General features: G+C 38.0%; 1 protein-coding gene across 7 annotated transcripts in view; it reads right to left on the bottom strand.

The window, feature by feature from the left end:
* Positions 1–153: 153 nt before the first annotated feature.
* LOC149309376 (sodium-dependent phosphate transporter 2) overlaps positions 154–22568 on the bottom strand; it is a 93099-nt gene continuing 70684 nt past the window's right edge. For 4 of the 7 annotated variants that reach the window (XM_089532305.1, XM_089532307.1, XM_089532306.1 and 1 more), the window contains exons 8-11: positions 20311–20899; positions 7653–7838; positions 6964–7048; positions 154–2286 (exon numbers count right to left, since the gene is read on the bottom strand). In XM_089532305.1, coding sequence (XP_089388431.1) covers positions 2122–2286; positions 6964–7048; positions 7653–7838; positions 20311–20899 — 1025 coding nt within the window. In that variant the 3' untranslated portion in view covers positions 154–2121. Of the gene's footprint in view, positions 2287–6021; positions 6107–6963; positions 7049–7652; positions 7839–20310; positions 20900–22568 lie in introns of all 7 variants that reach the window. The other 3 variants (XM_089532309.1, XM_089532310.1, XM_089532311.1) reach the window with 3 other exon arrangements.

Here is a 22568-nt window from a genome sequence, read left to right as displayed (position 1 = left end):
TGTTACAAAATTCTAAACAAGAGCTCACACAGAGGGAGAATAAATACAAGGTTCATAACAAATGCAAAGGAATGCTTTGTGTCTGCAATTGAGCTGATGGTAAATGCTAGAAACACAATTGTAACTTTAAAAAAATACACAACAAGAAAGCAGTTATAGGGCAATTTATGATTTTATTATAAATTTAGAATGAATGACCAATGAAAAAGGATCACAACAGTGTACCAAGAAAGCTCATGTATCAAAATTTTTAGCAGCATTTCAAAAGTCTAGGTTACCATTCTCCTCCAAACACTCTTTCCTTAAACTCAATCCAGTAAATCCAACATGAGCGCTATCACAATAGTAAATCTTTAGAAGTCAAGGAGCGCAGTCCTCTAGGAAAAGCTCCTTCATAAGCCCAATGGAAACCTATTAGTGCTGTATGAAAAATCCAGATAAATTGAACAGAACTTCCCAGAAGTCTGTGTTTAAGGTCACCATAGCAAATGAAGGAATTGGATTCCACCAGCTGTCTGCTGGGTAATACTACCCTTTTATGCTACTGGAGAAGATCTCACCAGATGCATATCCAATAAATTACAAGTTGCAGTTCTAGGGCCAGAGACCTGACTAGGTCTCTTCAGTAGTGTCGGTTTTTTTTAATGAAGTTTACAGGAAACTAGAATGTCTCTTCAAAAAGAGACTTTTTACAGGGCTCCTGCCTCCATTACCTTTAGCAGGGCACTGTGATTCTTTCTGGTTGTCCATGAAAGCATCTCAGGTTCTCAGTATCACCAGACAACCCACAGTACAGCTTCTTCCCATGTCACTACTGAACTGGAGCAATGCTGACATAAGAAGCTGCAATGTAGACTTTTCCAAGGTAGCCTCAGAGATCTGATACTGTATTATTTGGAGGCAAGAAGGATCATGCTGCAGCAGATCTCACAATGCTAAAGGTTAGCATCTGAATTGGCTCTTACATTTGTTCTTTTGTATGATAACGATTTTAATAACCACTTCAAACATCAATTATTGACATTGGATTAACACCTCAAATGAGCCTAATTTGTTCCCTTCTTTTTTAGACACTGGGCATATCACTATCAATGTGTATGGCACCAGCATTCACCAGCTGACACTGTACAGTTGAGACTTACTGGAGGCAAAAGGAGAAGAGAAGCAAAACAAAGGGCTCAATCCTCATCTTTTGCTCCCTGAACTTGCTGATAGATGGATGTTCTGGGAGCAGAACTGGATTAATATACACGGGATGGTGAATGTATACTTGAAGAGAATTTGAGATTTAACACATAAAGCTGGACTTTTACTAAGCCCCATGTGCATAATATTTGCTATATAGACTGTAACATTACGACACTTTGCTAGTTACAGTAAACAGGAGTGATATCATCCCAGCTTTGCTGGTGGCTGGTGGTACAAAATAATTTTAATTAGAAACTTACATGAAGAGGAGACAAACAGCACATACACACAGAGAGACATATAATGTAATACTGACAAGCTATTCCCCTTCTTTGGTACTTTCTAAACTTTCTTATCCAAAATATATCAGGGAAATGCACTGTTAAAAAGCTACTTTTTAAAAAGTATTTATAAAACCAATGTTCATACAGTATTATACACAACGATGATATGAACCACATTTTAGCCAATGTACTTCTGCACTGTTTTGCTCCAGTATCATTAAACAGCATTTAAAAAAAAAACTGCACCCATTTTGCACCTTGATTCATCATATATCAAAGTGGCAAACATCTCAGCTTCTCTAAAAGATTTTTAAAATTGCCACTAAATGATACAATATGTACAAGTTTGACTAAAGATTAAATTCTAGGCAATTATTTTCACCTCACTTATAATTTAAGGTAGTTTTACCTACTATAAGCATATATATATATTTCTTTAATACATAAGAAAACGGCACCACGTGTTATGTCAACCAATGACACTGATGATATGTACAGTAGATGTTAAAGATACTGAGAATACATCCTGGCTGCTAGCTCTTACTGTAGTGTATGGTTTAAATAGGGAGCTTAGCACTCTTGAAGGAGAAATCTTGGCGTCTTTTATTTCAAAGAAAGACTCCCCTCTTTCCTGGAAGGAACAACGAAGTCAGACATATGGCAGGATACCATACATTAGAATTGCCATGATGCCAGCACTGAATAAGCCAGCTACAGGAACTGTCACAAACCAGGCTAGAAAGATATTGCGGAAGAGATGCCAGTCAACAGCCTTCCTGGAGCGTATCCAGCCAACTGCCACCACGGAACCAACCTTGGAAGTTTGAGAAGAAAGTCAGAATTAAATGCACTTTAACATTGCTAACAGAGGCTTATCACCAGGATGTCCATAAAATTTGTTTGCCTTTAGTAGCCAGCGTTATTTGTGGTTACCATCACTTCATGCCCCAATATGGAGGCATTTGGAAGCAACAACTGGTATACCAAATGTCTCTAGAGCCTGGTATGAAACAAAACAAATCCCTGCAGTAAATTCTGTGTGAATCCCCAGCATAAAATGTGACATCGCATCCCTCACTCCCCAAATTTTTCTGCAACATAAGCCTGACACTTTGCACTGAGCATCATGGCCTGTCAGTGGTCTGGAAGGTTTCTGACTGCTGCTGGCAACCTAGCAACCACATTTGTGGACCCCTGCTAAAAGAAACCAATGCCATTCAGCTGATGCCCTGATTTACAAAGCTTCTGAAATAGCTCACTGTTGAAATCTGAACTCCTGTATCATTTCAACACAGGGATGGAGTTTTGTGTAAAGCTGTCACAGAGACTGAGAACTATTTGAGATGGGCATCTGTTTGGTTTTTAGGAAGTGCCTTGCACCATTTGGATTCCAAGGCACTTATTAATTTCTAGCTTTGATTGCTTTCTCTCTCTCTTGTTTAAGGCCTGGGGTTTTATATTTGTCATATTAATCCCTGACTCTTCTTGGTAAAGGGCCCCTCTTGCTAATAAGGATAACAACCAAGAACTTTGGTGCTTAGAATGATTCCATATATAAGTGGCAATTAACTTTGGAGCAGAAAATAAAAAAGGGTGGCAAAGTTAGATTCTATGAGGGAAGAACAGATAACCTGCTAAGACTGCCAATTTGACAGAATATTTACTAGGTGACAAGTACTCAAATTCAACTCTTACACGGGTAAGAGTAAGAATTCTTTTTCTAGCAAGTTGTAAAGCCGGTGTTCTTCATCACTGGGATTGCTGTGTTATCTGATGTGCCAAAAACGCTAATAGTCTGACAAAGGCAATATATAAAAGTGAATTTCCTGCTCTGATCATTGCCATTTTAGGGCTTGCCTGAAGCTGATCTCCAGATGGAATAAGATTAGACCTCCAATATCACATATTTATTCACAGTAATACTGTGTTCTCATGCTGTAACTGTTCAACTCTACAAAAGAGTGAAATTTATCTTCCGTGAGAAACTGTCATTTCGTCTGCCTCCTTAACCCAATTTCCTTCCTAAGTGCCATGAAGTCTGCTGTTTGCTTTCTCATGCTACCATAACCTTCTAATGCTATAAGGTAATGCAAGGCAAACCAGCATTTCCTCAATACCCTATAATCCACCCCACAGCTAAAAATCATCACAGATAAACACTTTGACATTCTGCTTTCCTTTTGTTGCAGAGCAGCTAGGTAAGAGCTTGCTCTTGCATAAAAGAAAACAACTTGGGAAAGAGATGACACTGAACATGAATGGTTCTAATTTCAATCCAAGCATTTTCAAGATAGCTGGAACTTTGCTTATAACATCTACTGATCTAAGATATTACACCACATTTTTAGGTTCAGAATTATAGGAAATAACATATTACTTATTGGGTTATTCCCTATCCCCATTACTTTGCGATCTTGCATACAATGCTCTGCCTTACACAGAGTCAGATACTGGTACGTCTAGCCTAGTCAAGACTCAAGCTTCTGACAGAGAGTGAGGTCTCTTCTAGCCTCTAAAACCTCAAATCCCTTTTAGTGGGCAATCACCCAAGCCTCCAAAGTTTGTATTTCACTACTAGAGTATGGCCGCTCCGCAGAGAGCAGAAGTCAATATTCTCACAATCAGATTCTAACACTAGATTTATGTAATGTACTACAACAGTACTAGAACTTATATAAAATTCCAAAAAATTCTCTTGCCACTGAAGAATACATTTGAATATAAAAAGGCATAGTCCCCTCTGTTTATAGATTTTCTTGAGATTTACAAATCAAGTCAGATAGATTACTGAGATGCAAGGTTCCAGAGGATTGATTCAATCCAATTAGTGTGGATGGCATAACCCACTTAATATAACTTAGTAACTAAAAGCCCGTCATGAGACCATGTTTGATCAAACCAATTCCAAAGACCCCCAGTCTTGTCATAATGATAGCAGAAAAATAATGACTAAAATTAATTTTCTATCAATGTGATAGTTTGATGGGATAGTTTGCTTTCTCTTTAAATTTAATTGGAATCATCCATTCACATGCACTGGTGCCTTTCAAATGAAGCCCCAAGGACACCCCTTTCCAGACCACAGGGAAGCAGCGGTTTTGCCACTTCCCAGAGGCCTGGAGAAGCAGTGGATCGGGGCCTCTGGGGCTGCCGCTGTGGCTGCTCAGGTCCCAATCTGTTAGGGAAAGGGGTGGGTGCAGGCCGCCCCAAATGGGTGGTCTGTAACCTGCCTATGTCAGGCAGCAGACTGCCTGACTCTCTAGCCTAACTGCCTTCTCCCCAGTATCTGCATTCTACTGCAGTATTTTGCCATCATTTCCAAAAGGAAACACTCATGCAAAAGCTTTTATCAGCCCCTTAATACTTCTTTCTGAGAGTTTCCTTTAATCTTCCAGAGGATGGATCACATCTGCAGTACCTCCAGCATTTTTTTTTTCTTGGCTTCTTTGCTTTAAAAGAAAGTAACGTACTTAAGCTGGGATTCAGAACCAGAGAGAGAAAGAGGGAAAGGACAAATTGGAAATATGATGATGTTGTAGACCAATGGTTCCCAAACTTTGGTCCTCCAGGTATTTTGGACTTCAACTCCCAGAAGCACCAATCAGCTTGGCCAACAACCAGGAATTCTGGGAGATGGAGTCTAAAAATCTGGAAGAACAAGGTTTGGGAATCACTGTTGTAGACTAAAGGTACATTTGAGGTCTGAAAATGATGAAGAATATGTCTTTAAAATGAATATAAAAAGGAGCTACAATTTTATTAACATATTTATTTTAGAGGATGAGTGTTATACACCGTGTCATTTATTAACACTTCCACAACAGTTTAAAAGGGCATCAGTGATACTGGCATTGGTAAATCCATTTTTAATCATTATCTAAGTTTATTTTACTAAGTTTTGATTAGAATACAAGTTAGGAAAGCAGTTAGATTCATTGCTCAAAAGTTAAAACTTGCTGAATTTCAAGTGATAGCCGTGTTTTGGATTGGCTTGAAACCACTGGTCATTTGCCTTCAGAAACTGCAATACAGAACCAAGTATTCCGGTGACTCTCATTGATGTGCACATGAAGTGCTCCTTAAAATTAGGTGCGTTATAATCTTCTAGTATTTCAGATTTTAAAAACCCTCTGCAAATGAGTTTTTGGGGGTGGGGGACTAAAAGTATAAAATTGTTAGTGCAAAGCTAACCCTAAAACATTTAATAAATAGAAGCAAGAATACTAAAAGTTAAGATGACTGTCACTTGTTAATAGACTATAAGATGAATTCTACAATGTTGCTAATAAGCATTAAGAATAATAAACTACATATGTTTTCTCCACTCTATGGTGGGGGGGGGAGGATAGTATTACAATATTTGATGAAATTTGCAAGTCCAATTTTGGTAATTTCAAATTTTATACTTTGATTCTGTTTTTTAAAACTGCTTGATACATTACGTAATGAAGGCAAAATGGAAAACAAGCACTTATTACAATTTGTTTCCTTCTGTTCTTAAAGACTTGACTGTGTGTTTAATTGGTGTGACCACTGCAAACTCCAATACCTTGCAATGAGTGGAGCTTATTGGAATACCCACATTTGAGGCTACAAGTACGGTTAGCGCACACATTACTTCAATGCAAAATCCACTGTGAAGAAATAAAAAAAAAAAAAAGACAGATGGAGATTTTATAGTGTAAAAAGTGACACACAGGAAATCCCATGCCATGCATTCATCGGGAAAGTGGAAGTATGAAGGATGAAAAGTGTCAGAACCTCTGGACAAAGGAAGGTGCAGCAGATCTCAGTTTATGTGGCATGATCTGAGGAAAAGCCCATTGCTATGAAGGGCCGACCTGCCAACAGATTTAGTAAGCAGATTTAGAGGCAATGCATAATGCAGCATAATAGATATTTTAAAAACTTTTTTTTAACTTCCAAAGTGCAAGGAACATTTATATTTCTTGCCTCCAGAAACAAAATGCCGAAAAGCTATCAGCCACTTCTCCAATGCGACTGCGGCGGGGGAAGTTGGGGCTATGGCCATTCTTGTTCAGTGCTGTCCTGTGTAACTGCACAACTATATGAAAATATTGTAGTTAAATAGGAAACAGTACATGTGCAGTCCTACTAAACTTTGCTTTTGCACAATACCTACTAAAATTAACAATGTCAGCAAAAGCCCAATGGTAGATTGACTGACTGCCCTTTATAGGAATGCATAACAATGCAAAAATTAAAGCAAATAGGCAGTCAACACTGGATAATCTCACATGGATAACAGGTTGCACAATATGAAAGAAATGAAATGTTTGAGGAGGGAAGTTAAGACCAGTAGTCCCTTTATGCATTTTACAAATAGGTGGGAAGATGTTGCTGCCCTGCCCCACTCATAGTATATTTCCTCATTATGGTATCATGCCACTATAAACTGATCTGAGCAGCAGAGTTAAAAAAAACATACAGTCCAGACCAGCCTGGCTGCAGTCACATGGCAAAGGCATACCTTGCAGTGTGTAGTACTGACAGGAAGTCCAACATTGGAAGCTACCACAACTGTGAACGCCGAAGCCAACTCAATAGTGAATCCACTGCAGGAAGCATAAGAAAACACTTCACAGTCACTCTTTTTTTAAAAAAATTATCTATCAGTTTGGGCTGACACCATGCAACATGCCAAAGTCTTACCAGCATTGCCGCCAACGGTTCCCTTCCGACTGATTTTTGGTCATTGCGTTATATTAAGAGAACAAGCTGCTGCTGAATAATGGAAAACTATACACACACATCCGCATTACATTAACTGATCAGGTCATTACTACTTGCAATCTATTCTACATTCCAAGAAATCATGCTTAATTAGTAATTAGGTTAGCAGCAGAGGTCTAGTATGCATTAAAAGCAAATAAAAATCATAAAATCATGTTTTAAAAATACATTATTTGGAAGCTCATGGAAAGCTATTTAATTTTTTTGCCGTTTCCTAATTTATGCCTCTCTATGCTGTTCAAGACATGGGCAGACTATTCTGCTCAACTAGACCTCAACAATTTAAACATTAGTTTAAAGAGGAGGTAATGCATATCACTATTCAAATCAAAAGCAGAATTCATTAGGCACACACACTTGGGTGGCATTTGTCAGAACAGATAGCATTAGATGTTGAGGTAACCAGAGCAAGTAGGCAGGCCTTACCTTGATGGGGTGATGGGAGTGAGGTCTTTCCCCATTGTTTGGATCACTCTTCGTCCCCAGACCCAAAGACCTACACAGATGCCAACGCCTCCATACAGTAGTAGCCAAACTGGAGTAGGAGCTTCTTGCATTACCCCACCTTGGTCATATATAAGCCAGAGGGCTACCAAAGGGCCAATAGCATTGCTGGAAAACAAAATATAAAATGGGAACTGAATTATCAAGTCCTAAAGCCTTCACTAAATTCTTTACTGATCACATTGACCAAGGGAGGGAGAAAATTCCTTTCTCCACAAACAGAAGCCTCATGTTACCTTTAGCGTTCCTTCAATTTATTTATTTCCATTTATACCTCTCCTTTTGGCACATGCCATCCATATTGTTCAGACAGGCTAGAGAAAAACTGAATAGCATTTTTACAAAATGCAAGTATGTGGCAGAAAACAGGGACTAATGTAGTATATACCAGGATGATAATGGAAATATTATAACAAAGGATTTTATAAAGTTTTATAGTTTTCTTGGTTAGCTTATAACCACTTAGAAAATAAATGGATATATGGAAAGTGCCCTGGATTTGTAAATTAAAATATAGGAATCAGACAATATTAATTTGAGATATCATGACCCAGAAGATCCCAGGCCCTTATGAAATCCTGTCTTAAGCATTACTACTCTGTGCCATTCCCACACCCCCAAAGGACAGTATTTCCCAGGCCACTATTTCATAGGGCTGGTATGTAGAGTGATGAAGCAGAGCCAAGATTCACAGGGTCAGAGTACTGGGAGTCTGAATTAACAAAGATGATGGCATCACCTGCCTCTGCCTCTACCTCTCCCAACCCCCCTGGTTTGATTCTAAGAGAAGCAGGTGCATTTGAATTATTGTAAACTTGTTGTTTATTTGTTTTGGTGTAGCCTTCTTTGCACTAGATAGCATCCATCCATTACTAAACTCTTAACTCTGATAGAAAGGTCTTCTAAGAGACTGGCATCTAAAGCACAGGTTTTACACCAAGAACACTAAACATAAGAGTATACCATTATACAATAATTTTTCAACTGCTACCTATAGATAAGAAAGCAACAATCAAGCTGATTATTAGAACAACATAAAGTGCTCAATGTGATTGTTGTTGTTATGCACTTTCAAGTTGTTTCCGACTTATGGCAACCCTAAAGCGAACTCATCACAAGGTTGTTGTTGTTTTGGCAATACTTGTTCAGAGGAGGTTTGCCTTTGCCTTTCATTCAGGCTGAGAGAGTGTGGCTTGTCCAAGATCACCCAGTGGGTTTCTATAGCTAAGCGGGAATTCAAACCCTGGTCTTCGCGGGCATAGTCCAATACTCAAAACACTACACTATACTGGCTCCTATGTTAAACCATGTTTAAAAAGCTAAAGCTCTCTGGGACATAGACAATGAAGAAAGGAATCCAGAGAATGCATAGTCCAGGAACTGAGAGCTAGATTGAAAGACTAGCACTGACTATATTTAGTTTAAGAGCATTGCCAAGACACACAGTTGGAAGAAATGGCAATGATACTGTCTGACACTGTGGGGGAGAAACAGGCGATGGGTAAAAGTTAATATTTTCTGAAAACTGGAGGCCAAGCTTTCAAATGATATAAATCCTGGAACTTGTGCCTGACGTACTCCCTGGGAGTTACGGCATTCAGCAACTTACAGAAAGCAATAGCTGAAAACAAAAGCAGTCTCTAGTCCTAATCTCTAGTGACTATCAACTCAGAAGGAATAAAATTTAGACTTCCGGTGCTATGGCGGGTGCGAGAAGCCTCCTCTCAATACCACTCCGGGAGGAGACTTGCAGATCCCAGGGTAAAAAGTAAGCTAACTACGCGAGAAGCACTTCAAGGAGCTCCCCAGAAAGGGGAGAAGAAGAGGGGCTCAGCGTTACCTCCGCAACTCTAAACGTCCAGGGAAGCGGCAAGGAAATCGGCCGGTAAGAGGGCGCAAAGAGAAATGGAGGTTTGAGCCAGCCAGTACCGGGATTGTGCAGCCGCGACGCGGCAGAAGCACCGCCGTCACCGCCTTTGAGACACATTTCCGCATCTCTTTTGAGAGACTCTGATTCAGTGGGAATCTAACCCTTTACTTTAAATCCTAATACGGCATTACAAACTCTCCAAGCCAACAGACGCCGCGAGGAGAGAAAGAGAACGGAGCCTCTGCTTAAACTGACTCTTTGGGGAATCCGGTTTCTCCCCCCTTCCCCGCGCTTGGCTGTGTTTCGGCAGGGATTCTAAGAGCTACATTTGAGCTACTGCAATTCTCCCTGTCCTTTACAAAAGACGAACCAAGAGTGGACTTTACTTCCCTATATTATATTTCCCTTTTCTTTTTTTTTCTGTAAAGAAAACACTGCTCCTCTAGATACCCAGCTGGAAAGGATTAATTCAATAGAAACACCCCGACCGCCATCTTGACGCTGGAGGAATTGGACAACATTTCTCGTGGGATTACTAAGTACTATTTGGGACTTCTTATTTTTGAACTGGGAGAGTGGAAAATAGAACATTTGGAAACGCAAAAATCTAATCTGCAGCCCCTTGCTGGCTGATGTTAATAAGGATTGGAGTGGATTGTGTGGCAAAGACGCTAGAACTTTATTCAAGGCAGGACTAGACACACGTGTCTGGAAACGCTGCAGTAGCCTGACGCCGCGGAGATCCGTTGTGGGGAGTAAGACATAAGAGGAAAAAAGCATTTGTTTTCTACTTATAGAGCATACAATCCTTTGAACACCCCAGCCGAAGGGGAAAGTACAAACTGCAACTATTTAACTGTATGCTCTACTTACCATCAGACTCTACAACATAACATTGTAAATGCTTAGCCTCTTTGTTGGATAGCTCATTGGAAACACTGTATCTACTGAAACTACTTTTAAACTCTCCCTAGCCAAACTAAATAACAACCTGTAGGGTAGCTAACTTTCTGAGCTATACAGTGTTATAGCAAGGAAAAGCAACTTGGGTCTTTTTTTTTTTTTATTATTATAACCCAACTTTTGTGGAATTCAAGTATACATTCTCTGAGACAATTTTAGTGTTACAACACAGGTGCTGTGGAACAATTCAAATAGTTTTTGGGCAAAGAAGGGGGGTCTGGGTAAATATAAAAGGATTGTTTTGTCCTTTCCTCTTTTTCCTTTCTTTTTTCCATTTCTTTTTTTTCTTTTTTTTCTTTCTCTCTCCCTCTCTTCCCCCCCTCCCCCCCCCCCTTTTTTTTTTTTTTTTTTTTTTTTTTTTTTTTGCTGATTCTCTCTCTTCCCCCCTCCCTACTAAATACTCTAAAAAGGGTCAGAAACTGTTGTGGACACCGTGTTAACTCATAGAGGAGTATAATAATATTACTACTAAGTTCAAATCACTGAACTACCTGGTTAGTGGGTACTACTAGCCACTTGGCCATTAGATAACTGACACTCCCCTCTCTTTTTGTACTCTTCTACCTAACGTCGATTAGGGAAGGGCGGTCTAAAAGGGGTTTTCTGTTTTGCTCTGTTTTGTTTTGTTTTGTTTTTTTCCCCCGAGTCTTAAGAAAGTGAAGAGGAAGAGTGAACATCGAACAAAATAGCCACAAAATACCGAGGTAAATAGCCCAGGATTACAACTGCCTTTTTTTTCTTCTCTTTTTTAGCTAAACGCCAGGGGTGGAGCTGCAGAAACAGTCATTTATCTAATTGTAGAATACTATCTTATATATTAAACTAAAGGAGTAGATACACATTCACGAATAAAAGAACTAGAGGAAGATCCACCTCCACAGTGATAGTATTAAATAACAGCATCTATTATTATAATTAACATTTCAAATTAATTAGTGAGAACGGATTGTAGTAATATAATCTTAGTGGATTACAAAAAAATAAAAAATAAAAATAAAACACTAAAGATTAAAGGAAGCAAAGAAAGTAACTACAGATAGAAGACATAAGATAAGTACCCCCCTCATTAAGAAATAAAATGGCTATGACTAGAAGAGAAAAAGAAAGACAACAACAAGCAGCAGCAATGTCCACCCAAAGAAGATTGTCTAATGCCGACTCAAATCCAGGTCTATTAGAGGAAATGAAAAGACTACACATGGAACTTAAGAATGAGATTTGGGATTCAAAAGAAGAAACAAGACGTGAAATCAGAGAATCGAGAGAAGAAACAAAGAAAGAACTGAAATACGAGGCCAGTAGAATAAGACAAGATCTGGACAAGCTTAACAAAGACATTGAAAAAATAACAGGAAAAATGGAGAAATTAGATCAAAAAACAAAGAAAATGGAAGAGAAGATAGAAGAATTAAACAAATATCAACAAGAAGACCAAGATGCTATCCTGAGATTAGAAATCAAACAGAGGGAAAAATGTATCAAATTAAGAGGCCTCCCGGAACAAGCTCACGAAAACCTCTATGACCTCTTGACTCCCTACTTAGCAAAATACCTCGATATGCCAATACAACAAATGGGTGGAGAAATCGACAGGATGTACAGGATAAACTCGAATACAGCAAGAACCAGGAAGCTACCAAGAGACGTGGTGTTGTACTGGGTAAGAAAGCAGACAAAAGATGCGTTTCTTCAGAAAAACTTTAAAACAAGATTTGTGATACGAGGAACGGAGATCCAGGTGTTCAAGGATATCCCGGCGGAGGTGCTAAGAAGGCGGAAGGATTACCAATTTCTAACAGAACAATTGAAGAGGTATAAAATACCATTTAGATGGGAAGAGCTGGAAGGATTATCCTTAACGTGGAACCAAAAAAGATATAAACTAAATTCGCTAGAAAAAGCCGGGAATTTTTGGAAAGAATTTAAAAAAGAAATGACAAAAAGAACTCCATCAGGAGAGAGGAACGAAAGAAGCGAGAGGGAAGAAAACGACGACCTCTTAAGACCGCTACCAGAAACAGGGAACGGAGAGGAGGGAGAGAGGAGGCGAGAGGAGGAGGAAGAAAAGAGGAATACACCCGAAGAAAGAGAAAGCAGAGAAGATTTGAGAGAGGTGGAATAAAGATTAAAAAGACAACGAATTGTGTAGAAAGCTAAATAAACTCTTTTGTACTTTTTTTAATTATTAAAATTTGATTGAAAACCTACTAATATTAGGTGATTAGAAAAGGTAATCCGCAAAATTATTGCATGAAATTAATAACCTGGAACGTAAAAGGACTAAATTCACCAAATAAGAGGAAAAAGGTAACTCATTATTTAGGAAAATTAAACTGTGATATCACTTGTATACAAGAAACCCACGTTAAGTACACTGAAAAAAGACTTATAAGATTCAAAGACCTAGGGAAAGATTACATTTCGGCAGCGAAGAATAGAAAGAAAGGAGTAGCAATTTACATTAAAAATCATATCCACTCGAAGGAAGTTCTAAATGATCCTGCGGGACACTACGTAGGTGTGGAAGTCAATGTGAATAACGAAAATTATTTAATACTAGGAATATATTGCCCCCAAGATAAAAAAGGACTCTTCTACTATAAGTTACACAATGAAATAGAAAAACTGAAATATGATAAAATAATAATCATGGGAGACTTCAACGGGGTTGTAGAACCCTCTATAGACAAAAAATCTACAAAAGCAATCAAAAACAACCAAGGTATACTCCCTCAATCCTTCTTTGACTTAATAAAAAATTACTACTTAAAAGATGCTTGGAGCTTAGGTAGAAAAAAGGAAAAGGGATTTACATTTTATTCAAACAGACATCAATCCTTATCTCGTATCGATATGATTTGGATACCAACTTCCTTATGCAACATGATTAAATTAGTAGAAACACAGCCAAGATTAATTTCAGACCATAACCCCGTAATAGTAACTCTCACCCAAAAGACTAGAACAAAGAATTGGAGACTGAAAGATTCTACAATTCAAAATAAAGAAATTATTAAAAAAACAAAAGAGGTAATAACTAATTATTTTAAAGAAAATACTACCCAGGACACAAAATTAAAAAATGTTTGGGATGCCGGAAAAGCGGTGGTGAGGGGTTTTTTAATCAGTCAAGAAGCCTATTTGAATAAAAAAGAAAAAGATAAAGAACAGGAGATATCCAAATTAATAGCAATGAAGGAAAAAGAATTAGAAACGCATCTGGGGAATCCCAAAATATTGGAAGAGATCCATTTATTAAAAAAACAAAAAATGAATAAAGATACATTGGAAATTAGCCAAAAGCTAAAAATTTTAAAACAGAAGAATTTCGAACATGCCAATAAAATTAGCAAAGGAATGGCAGAATTGCTAAGGAGAAAACAAAATAAAAAAACAATAGTTGAATTAAAAATAGAAGGCAAAATGGTAACCAAACAAGAAGAAATAAAAAATGGGTTTGTCCAATTTTTTTCGAAGATATATCAAAAACAAGTAATAGATGTAAGAGATATACAAAATTATTTAGCAGACAGTAGAGATGAATATATAAAACCAGATAAGGACCAATTTGAAAATTTAAACAAACCAATTAGCGTGATGGAAGTCATGACAGCAATTGATAGACTGAAAAACGGGAAATCTCCAGGACCAGATGGTTATACGGTACAATATTATAAAACCTTTAAGGATGTATTAAGTGCCCCATTACAAGATATGTTAAATTCGATATTGAGAGAGGGAATTCCTGAAACATGGAAAGAAGCGGATATAATACTAATCCCAAAGGAAGGCAAAGATACTAAGGAAGTCCAAAATTACAGACCGATCTCGCTATTGAACATAGATTATAAAATTTTTTCATCAATCTTGGCAACCAGATTAAAAAACTTTTTAAAAGATAGTATAGACAAGGATCAGAAAGGATTCCTACCCCAAAGGCAAATAAGAGAAAACACAAGATTAGTATTAAATATATTGGAATTCTATGAAAAACACAATGAAAGAGAATTAGGCTTATTACTATTAGATCTAGAAAAAGCATTTGACACAGTTTGTTGGGAGACACTCTTTGGAATTTTAGAGAAATCGGAACTAGGCACCAAATTTATAGGATGGATCAGAGAAATATATAAAGACCAAAAAGCAAAAATTATAGTGAATGGCGAAAAATCCGATTCCATCAAAATAAACAGAGGTACACGACAGGGTTGCCCTCTCTCCCCGTTACTATTTATACTCGTAATTGAAAGATTGATCAAAAGGATCAAGAATAACGACCACATCCAAGGCATAAAAATAAAAAAATATGAATATAAAGTAAGGGCTTTCGCTGATGATTTGGTAATCTTTTTAAATGACCCATGCAAAAGTGCATCAGAACTAGTAAAAAAAGTTGAAGAATTTGGAGAAATAACAGGCTGCAAGTTAAACAAAGATAAATCCACGATACTAACCAAAAACATGTCTCCAGAAAAAGAAAGGAAATTATCAGCTATGCTAAAGATTAAAATAGAAAGAAAAACAAAATATTTAGGAATAACAATCTCTAGTAATCTGAACGAGTTATTTGACATTAATTATAAAAAAGTATGGAAAGAAATCAAATTGAAATTGGAGAAATGGAGAAAGTACAATCTATCATTCATGGGGAAAATAGCAGCAATAAAAATGATGGTTCTCCCGAAAATTTTATATCTATTCCAAACACTCCCAATCGTAATCAAAGACAATTTTTTCAAAATTTGGCAAAGAGATTTGAGTAATTTTATCTGGCAAAAAAAGAGACCTAGAATTAGGTTAAAAATCTTGCAAGACTCAACAGAGAGAGGTGGATTAGGCTTACCAAATTTAAAATTATATTTCGAAGCTTGCAGTCTAATGTGGATTACAGAATGGATTTTGCTAAAAGACGAAGAACTATTAGAGATTGAGGGTGACAAATTAAAATTTGGATGGCATGCATATTTGGGCTATGAGAAAACAAAAGCAAATAAAGAATTTAATTTACACCATATCAGAAGGTCATTACTCAAAACGTGGAATAAATATAAATTAAGAATTATGGTAAAATTCCCCAATTGGTTTTCTCCCCAGGAAGCTATTCAAAGATCAGAAACCAGACAAAAAACAGATTGGCTAACATATTCAAAATTACTAAAAAAAGACAAAAAAGAAAATGTAGAATTTAAAACACAAAAAGAACTCTTTGATGAAGGAATAGAATTAGATTGGTTCAGGTATTGGCAGTTAAGAGAAAGATTTAAAGCGGATTCCAAAATAGCAAATTTTGAAGCTGAACCAAATGAATTTGGGAAAATAATAGTAAAAGAAAACCCAAAATGGATATCAGAACTTTACAAATTATTGCTTGGTTGGCAGCAAGAAGAGGAAGTAATTAAAGAAAATATGATACAATGGGCTAAAAATATTGGTTACCCTCTGAATTTAAATAGATGGGAAGCGGTGTGGAAAAAGAGATTAAAATACTCGGCTTCATATAATTTGAGAGAGAGTTATTATAAAACCTTTTTCCGTTGGTATTTAACGCCAGAAAAGATATCTAAGATTTATAAATCAACAAATAATCTATGTTGGAAATGTCAACAAGAACCTGGAACTCTATATCATTGCCTCTGGTCATGCAAATTAGTTAAGAATTATTGGAAAAAGGTACATGAGACGATAAACCTGATTCTACCGACAAAAATTAAATTTCTCCCTGAAACTTTTTTATTAAATATGTGGGAAGAGGAGGTAGACAAAAGACATGGGAAGATTCTGTATTATTTAATATCAATGGCGAGATTGGCTCTAACGCAAAAATGGAAAGGGAAAAAGATTCCAAGCAAGAAAGATTGGCTAATGAAAGTTTACGATGCAATAGAAATGGATAAAATGACACAATTGCTTAGAAACCAATCTCTAGAGGAAGTAAATGAAGAATGGGCGAAAGTTCTAGAAAGTATGAATAGGGAATGGGGAAAGATAGCAACAATTAGCTTTTATAAATAACAGTAATAAATAAAACAGTAGAACACGCATATCATTTTTATTAGAGCACAAGAGTTGGAGAGTTAAGAAGCAAGGTAGAATCTCGATGACTCAAAATAACATAGCAATTAGAGGAGTTTTAAAGAATTACGTATAGGATCAACAAATAGAGAGCAGTAAGATCTTGAAAAAGCAGAAAGAGAAGACTTAGAAAATATACTATCACTGTGGATGGACTATTGAAAAGAAAACAATGACGACACTATAAACTTGAAGTAAGGTTAAAAGGGTGGGAAAATAAACAAATATACCCAACAGGATCAGAGAGAGAAGTCTGGTAAGAATGGGAAGAGGAAAGTGGAGGAATGGAAGAGGGAAGAGGAAGAAAGAGTGAATGAAGGTAAAGTATGTGTGGAAGGAGAGTGTATGTAGTAAAGAAAGGAGAGCGGAGGAAGGGAGAAAGTAATTAGTAGAGAGGAAGAGAGGAAGGGATTTAAGGAGAGGATGGGAAAAGTAGAAGGTCACTGTAGGAAGGAGTTCAATTCAAACAGAAGGAACAAGAAGGGATATATGGGAAGGAAAGAGGTAAAGGGGAAACAAAGCACTAAGGAAGAAGATAGGACATAACACCTAAACTTTATGGGAACAGAGAAAGACCTACTTCTCCAATATGTAAATATATATATGCATATACATCGATATATACACACCTTCCCTTCTGGGTTAGGTAACCCTCTCTGAAATCTGCTTTGTTAAACTCCTTCTTGATGTATAACTCGATACAAGGACTAGTGAGTCTGTACCGAGACACCTCTGTTATTGTTGTTGTGTGTTTTTAAATTTCAATAAACTTTTTCAAAAAAAAAAAAAAAAAAAAAAAAGAAGGAATAAAATTTAGAAAGATGTGAGAAAGACAGTGAAAAGATTTTATGTGTTGAAAGAGTGGGCTGGGAGCAAATATTTCCAGATCAAACCTCAATTGCAGATGAGCTTAGAGGGGAAAGGTGGGGGGGGGGGGCAACTTTAACTGAAAATCCTATGTTGTACTAGGACGATCCACTGTTTATGATTTAGCAAATGATGCTCATGAAGCACATAATATGTTTCTTCTTCTACACCTAATGCCTCCTCTCCTATTAAAAACATCCCAGATTCTGCACTGCCTCTACATTTGACACAGTTCATTACTGTTAGAGGCTATACCTCCCCGATTACCTTCTGGCAAGGATAAGTTCATCCTGGCCACAACTGGATTTAAATGCCTGTTTAAATGCATCTGTTTTACACTGTTTACTTACTGTGAGTAGGCCAAGGGATACAAATTTTAATTATTTTAACACACTCATCAGTTGACTACTAATTTGGCAAGTGTAATCATATGTACTATGCAATAAAGAAAGCTTTATGGTGACAAGTTTTACGTGAGTAGTATTATCCATAAAATTAAAATCCACACAAAAGTACAATATAAATTGGGGCTATTAGTTTGTACATGACAGCTACTTCTGGCCCTGGCAGTGGTTGTTAAAATCCACTCCCTGGGTCAAAGGATGAGAAAGCAGTATAAATGTATTTAGTAGCTGACTGGCGACAAAGATACCAACTCATGCTAGCAACACTTCTCTTGGGGTTATCTCTGGTGTTCCATGATGAAAGCACAGAAAAACATTCACTCTTTAAAATACACACTGCACCCCTCTGAGCTGAGAAAACCCCAGGCAGCGAAAGCCACAGTTGACCCAGATAATGTATCTTACTCTCACAATCATGTTGCACTGCAACATTTTCTCTTCCAGCTGATAGTGTGTCTCAACTTTTCTATGGGAAAAGAAAAAGTAAACTTTACCTCTTGGTCCCATAGAATAAACAAATGGGAAAAATCTCTCTTCTCAAATATAAAATGTGGGCAAAATGTTCCCTAATGTAAAGTGGAGGGCGGGGGCAGAAGAAAGCACAAAAACTAGCCTACCTTATAAGACAATAATTACTCTATAAAAGAAGGTAATTTGAGGTCTGTGTGTGTCCAAATGATGCTTTCATTATGGAATTTCCCTGCCTCTTTTCAAGGAGTATTACAAAAGTTCTAGATATCAACCTGCAATCCTCCCATGTTTTCCCAATTTCTTCCATCTTTTTTCTTCTCAGGAAAAAAAAAATCATTCTGGAGAAAGAAAGATGGAATACCCCATGCAAGATATTTTAATTGGAGGTGCACATGATAGCACCCTAAAAGAGCTAAAGATTATGGTAAGCACACAGAGGCCATGAAAACCTGAGGCTGCTTTAGTATGCAAAGAGATCTATCTGAGCAAAAGACATTGTAGAGTAAGATTTCGTAGACTTGGTCTGCTTCCTCAGATGCGTCTGATACAGTCTCAGAGGTGCTCCAAGATCCCTTTGTATACTGACAGTCTTGATTAATTCAGCTATATCTCTAAATTCTACCCCTCTTTCTCTTTCCTTCCTTCCATCCTTATCCATTCTGTGGCCAAACAAGCCTTAAAGCTGAACTCTCAACACATATATCAAACAAAATCTTTCTTGTAGGTGAACACGCCTCTGTTTTTTCTGCAGAACAAAACTCTATGCAGAGAATTTCTGAGGGAGGGGGACATTCTAGGCCTCCCCTCTTGAATGTATGCTAGGGAGTTCTGATGGGTCTAGCAGCCACTTTGCATGAAACATACAGCATGTCCCTGGATGCTCTGCACTGAAAGGGAGGACTGCAGAGTACCTGCCATTACCAACTTTGCAGATGCAGAACCAATAAGTCTCCACAGAATACAAATTCAAGGAAGAAATGCAAGAAAACAAATGCTTAATTAAACATGCATACGCATGCACACAAACCCCCAAAACACTTCTCCTCCTTGCTAATTATGAAGAGGGGGCTCAAGTTCTTCAGGTGATTATCTCCACCAGATCAGGCAGCCCTGGTTTAAGTCACCAGCTTTCCAGCTATCCAGCATTTTGCACGAGCGCACCATACGGAGCTTTCAGTATATGCTGAAAGCCATGCCAGAAGAGCCCCTTGTGCACCTTGTAAAAACTAATGGGGTGCGCGCCCATGGCGCGCATATGCTGTTGCACCGCCGCATGTGTGAGCCCCATTAGTTCCAATGGGGCTCCAGCATACGTTGATTTCCCCTTAGACGGATGGATCCAGAACAGATTCCCACGTAAGTGTCCTCACTGGCAGTCTAAATAGAAATTAATAGTACTCAACACCAATTCTTATCCTAATGTAACTAAGCCTGCCTAGGAAATTATTTTCAAAGGCAAACTACTTAACTGGTTACCCACTGGAAGACACTAGGAGTCAAAGAAATGAAAACATTATTCTATGCAAGAAACAAAACAACCACCCCTCATTATTAGCATATTGATAAGCTCTCTTGAAACATTTGGTCAGCGAAGAAAACGAAGATTTTAGCTAGAGCTGGACACCAGTAATAGAACTAAAAGATGAAAGAAGAAATTTATATTAAACAAAATTTGTTTCTGATTAAAAACAGATTTGGAATCCTCAATCCAGAAAACTTGATTTTATAGTTGTATTTGTTCCTCAGGCAAATGAGTAGCAAGAAATAATATAGATTGGGAAGACAGACATAGAACAAGAAAATTATAGATTAAAACGTGAAATCTGCAGTGGACCGTAGCACTCTCATATGCACTCAAAAAGAATGCAAAGTAATTACAGAATTCCTAAATTGCTATTATAAATATTCACACAAATAAGTTCCTCTTACTTACCTAACATCATTGCCACCATGTGCAAAAGATCCGAAACAAGCTGTAAGGATTTGGAGAAAGTGAAAGAGCAGGTGGACTTGTGAGGAGTCTCTTTCATCTTTCTCATCTTCTGCAGGATCCTCTGGGGGATGGTCAGGATTTACTAACTCAGAGGCCAATTTCATCTCCACACCACCTTCCTCTGCTTCAATTTCTGCTTCAGCCACAGCATTGCAGTAGCTAGAGTAGCTGTCATAACGAACTCTCTTTTTGGAATAGGAAACTGTGTCCGTCACTAGCTTTTCACTATCTTCTGCAGCTGACACATCAACAGCCTTGAAGGATGAGTGCACTGGCATCCCACATATGGCGGCTGTATAGCAGGTGTAACTGTTGTTGCGCCGCAGTAACTTGTAGTTATTTTCTTGTGTAGGCCTCTCGTCATTACCTCTGTCTAGGTGTATTTTATGTAGCAAGTCTTTGTATAATCCAGAATCTTTGTGCACAGTGTGATATACATGAATGTCACTCTTCATGTGGCCATCAAAATTAAATGTGCCATTGGAAACAGGAGATTTCACCATACTGTGTGTCATTGAAAATGCTCTTCCTGAAACAGCATAAAAAGTCTTGTTTTTCAAACACATTCTTAGACACATAGATAGCAGAACACTGAAGCTACAAGAATTATTTCCTCTGTTTTCTATAATTTATACTACCATTCGTTCTCCAAAAGCAGCCTGTCCCTCTGCAACTTGGTGTGGAGACAGGAGAGAAAGTCTCTAATTGTCAACCCTCCTCACTCCCAGAAGAGATCCTTCCGCTAGCATATTCTGACAGCTATTCACCCCTAAGTTTCCCTGACTAATTTGCCTTTCCTTCCTCCTACAAAATGTCATCCTTGTCTTCAGGGCAGTACATTTATTATTTTAAGCAAGCAATTTTAGCTATCATAAATAAAAAAGTTTTGTGTTCATATGATTGCTTTAGTTACAATTGTTTTTATTGCCTTCCTTAAAGAAAATGAAGAACCAGCTTGCTCTGTTTATTAAAAGGGTCTGTGTTTCAGCTGTATCTTTTTCATTCTCCAAAGCTTAAAAAAAACTTGCAGCTTGGACTGACAACAAGCACTGGCCGACAGCACCAACTTGAAGGCCTACTTACTTTTGACGTGTGCATTTCTCCCTTTGTTCATTGGACTAGGTAAATGACTATCAAAGGAATGAAATTAATGATCACATAATTCAAATCAAAGAACGCAGGAGATGGGGAAGAAAAGAGGAGCGAGACCCTGGGACATTGTCTGTGTACTGGTAAGTGAAGCCTAGGTAAGAAGGTGGTACAGGAATAGTTGTTGGAGAGAGGAGGCTAAAAGATGAGCAGGACAAAAACTATGATTCCATTCATAGTATTTAAGGAGAAGGAGATGCAAAGAAGCTTTCAGATGGATGTGAAGTCTACTGATGAAGCATTGTTCAATATATCTAAATTAAAGATGCCACTAAAATTCAATCATAATAAGATTATTATACTGACCCTCACTACCAGTATTCTACCAATTGATTTGAATGCAACTATACTGTAAGTACATCACTCAGCTAACGTATCTCCATGGTGAACTTCATAGATAGCTATTTGAGAATGTAAGGTAAAAGAAAACAGTGTAGCATACACTCTTCTCTCCACATTTGCTGGTTAAGCATTCACAGATTTGATTATTTGTGACTGCTGTATTTGCCACCTACCTCAATTGCTGCCCTATGCCACCTTTAACAGGGACTTTGATAACACAAGTGTTCCTGGGAGAAAATCAAAGTGATGGGGTGACTGGGCCCAGTCATGCATGAGTTTCCTTGCTCACTTGGGTGGATGAAGGAAAGAGGATGGGATGGTGTGTGTGTTCCCTCACCCATTCACACAGGTGGCAGGAAAGGGATGAGATGGGGGAAACATGAGGAAGGAGGGCACACATGTTCCCTCCCTCCACCACTCACTCATGTGTACGGGAGGAAAGGGGATGGCACAGGGGAACTCATGCAGACAGGCAACGGCAAGGGGATGGGATGGATGTCCCTCTTCTCCCTCCTCCTGCCCCCTATCCCCCTCACCCACCCACCCAGGTCAAGTGAGTGAGTGAGAGAATGCACATGCAGCCATAGGCCCAGTCACCCCAGTACAGGGACTTTCTTGTCTGTTAAATATGGCTTGGGGATGCCTAGAGATATTCGCATTTTCCACTTTACCAGGGATCCTAAAACCCCAACCCTCGCAAAAGTTGA

The sequence above is a fragment of the Sceloporus occidentalis genome, unplaced genomic scaffold (genome assembly GCF_023333645.1).
Source record: "Sceloporus occidentalis isolate IW3139 unplaced genomic scaffold, rSceOcc1.0.p SCAF_7, whole genome shotgun sequence".
In the NCBI taxonomy this organism is placed as follows: Eukaryota; Metazoa; Chordata; class Lepidosauria; order Squamata; family Phrynosomatidae; genus Sceloporus; species Sceloporus occidentalis.
Note: the sequence above shows the minus strand (reverse complement) of the source record. Positions and strands in the feature narration are given on the sequence as shown.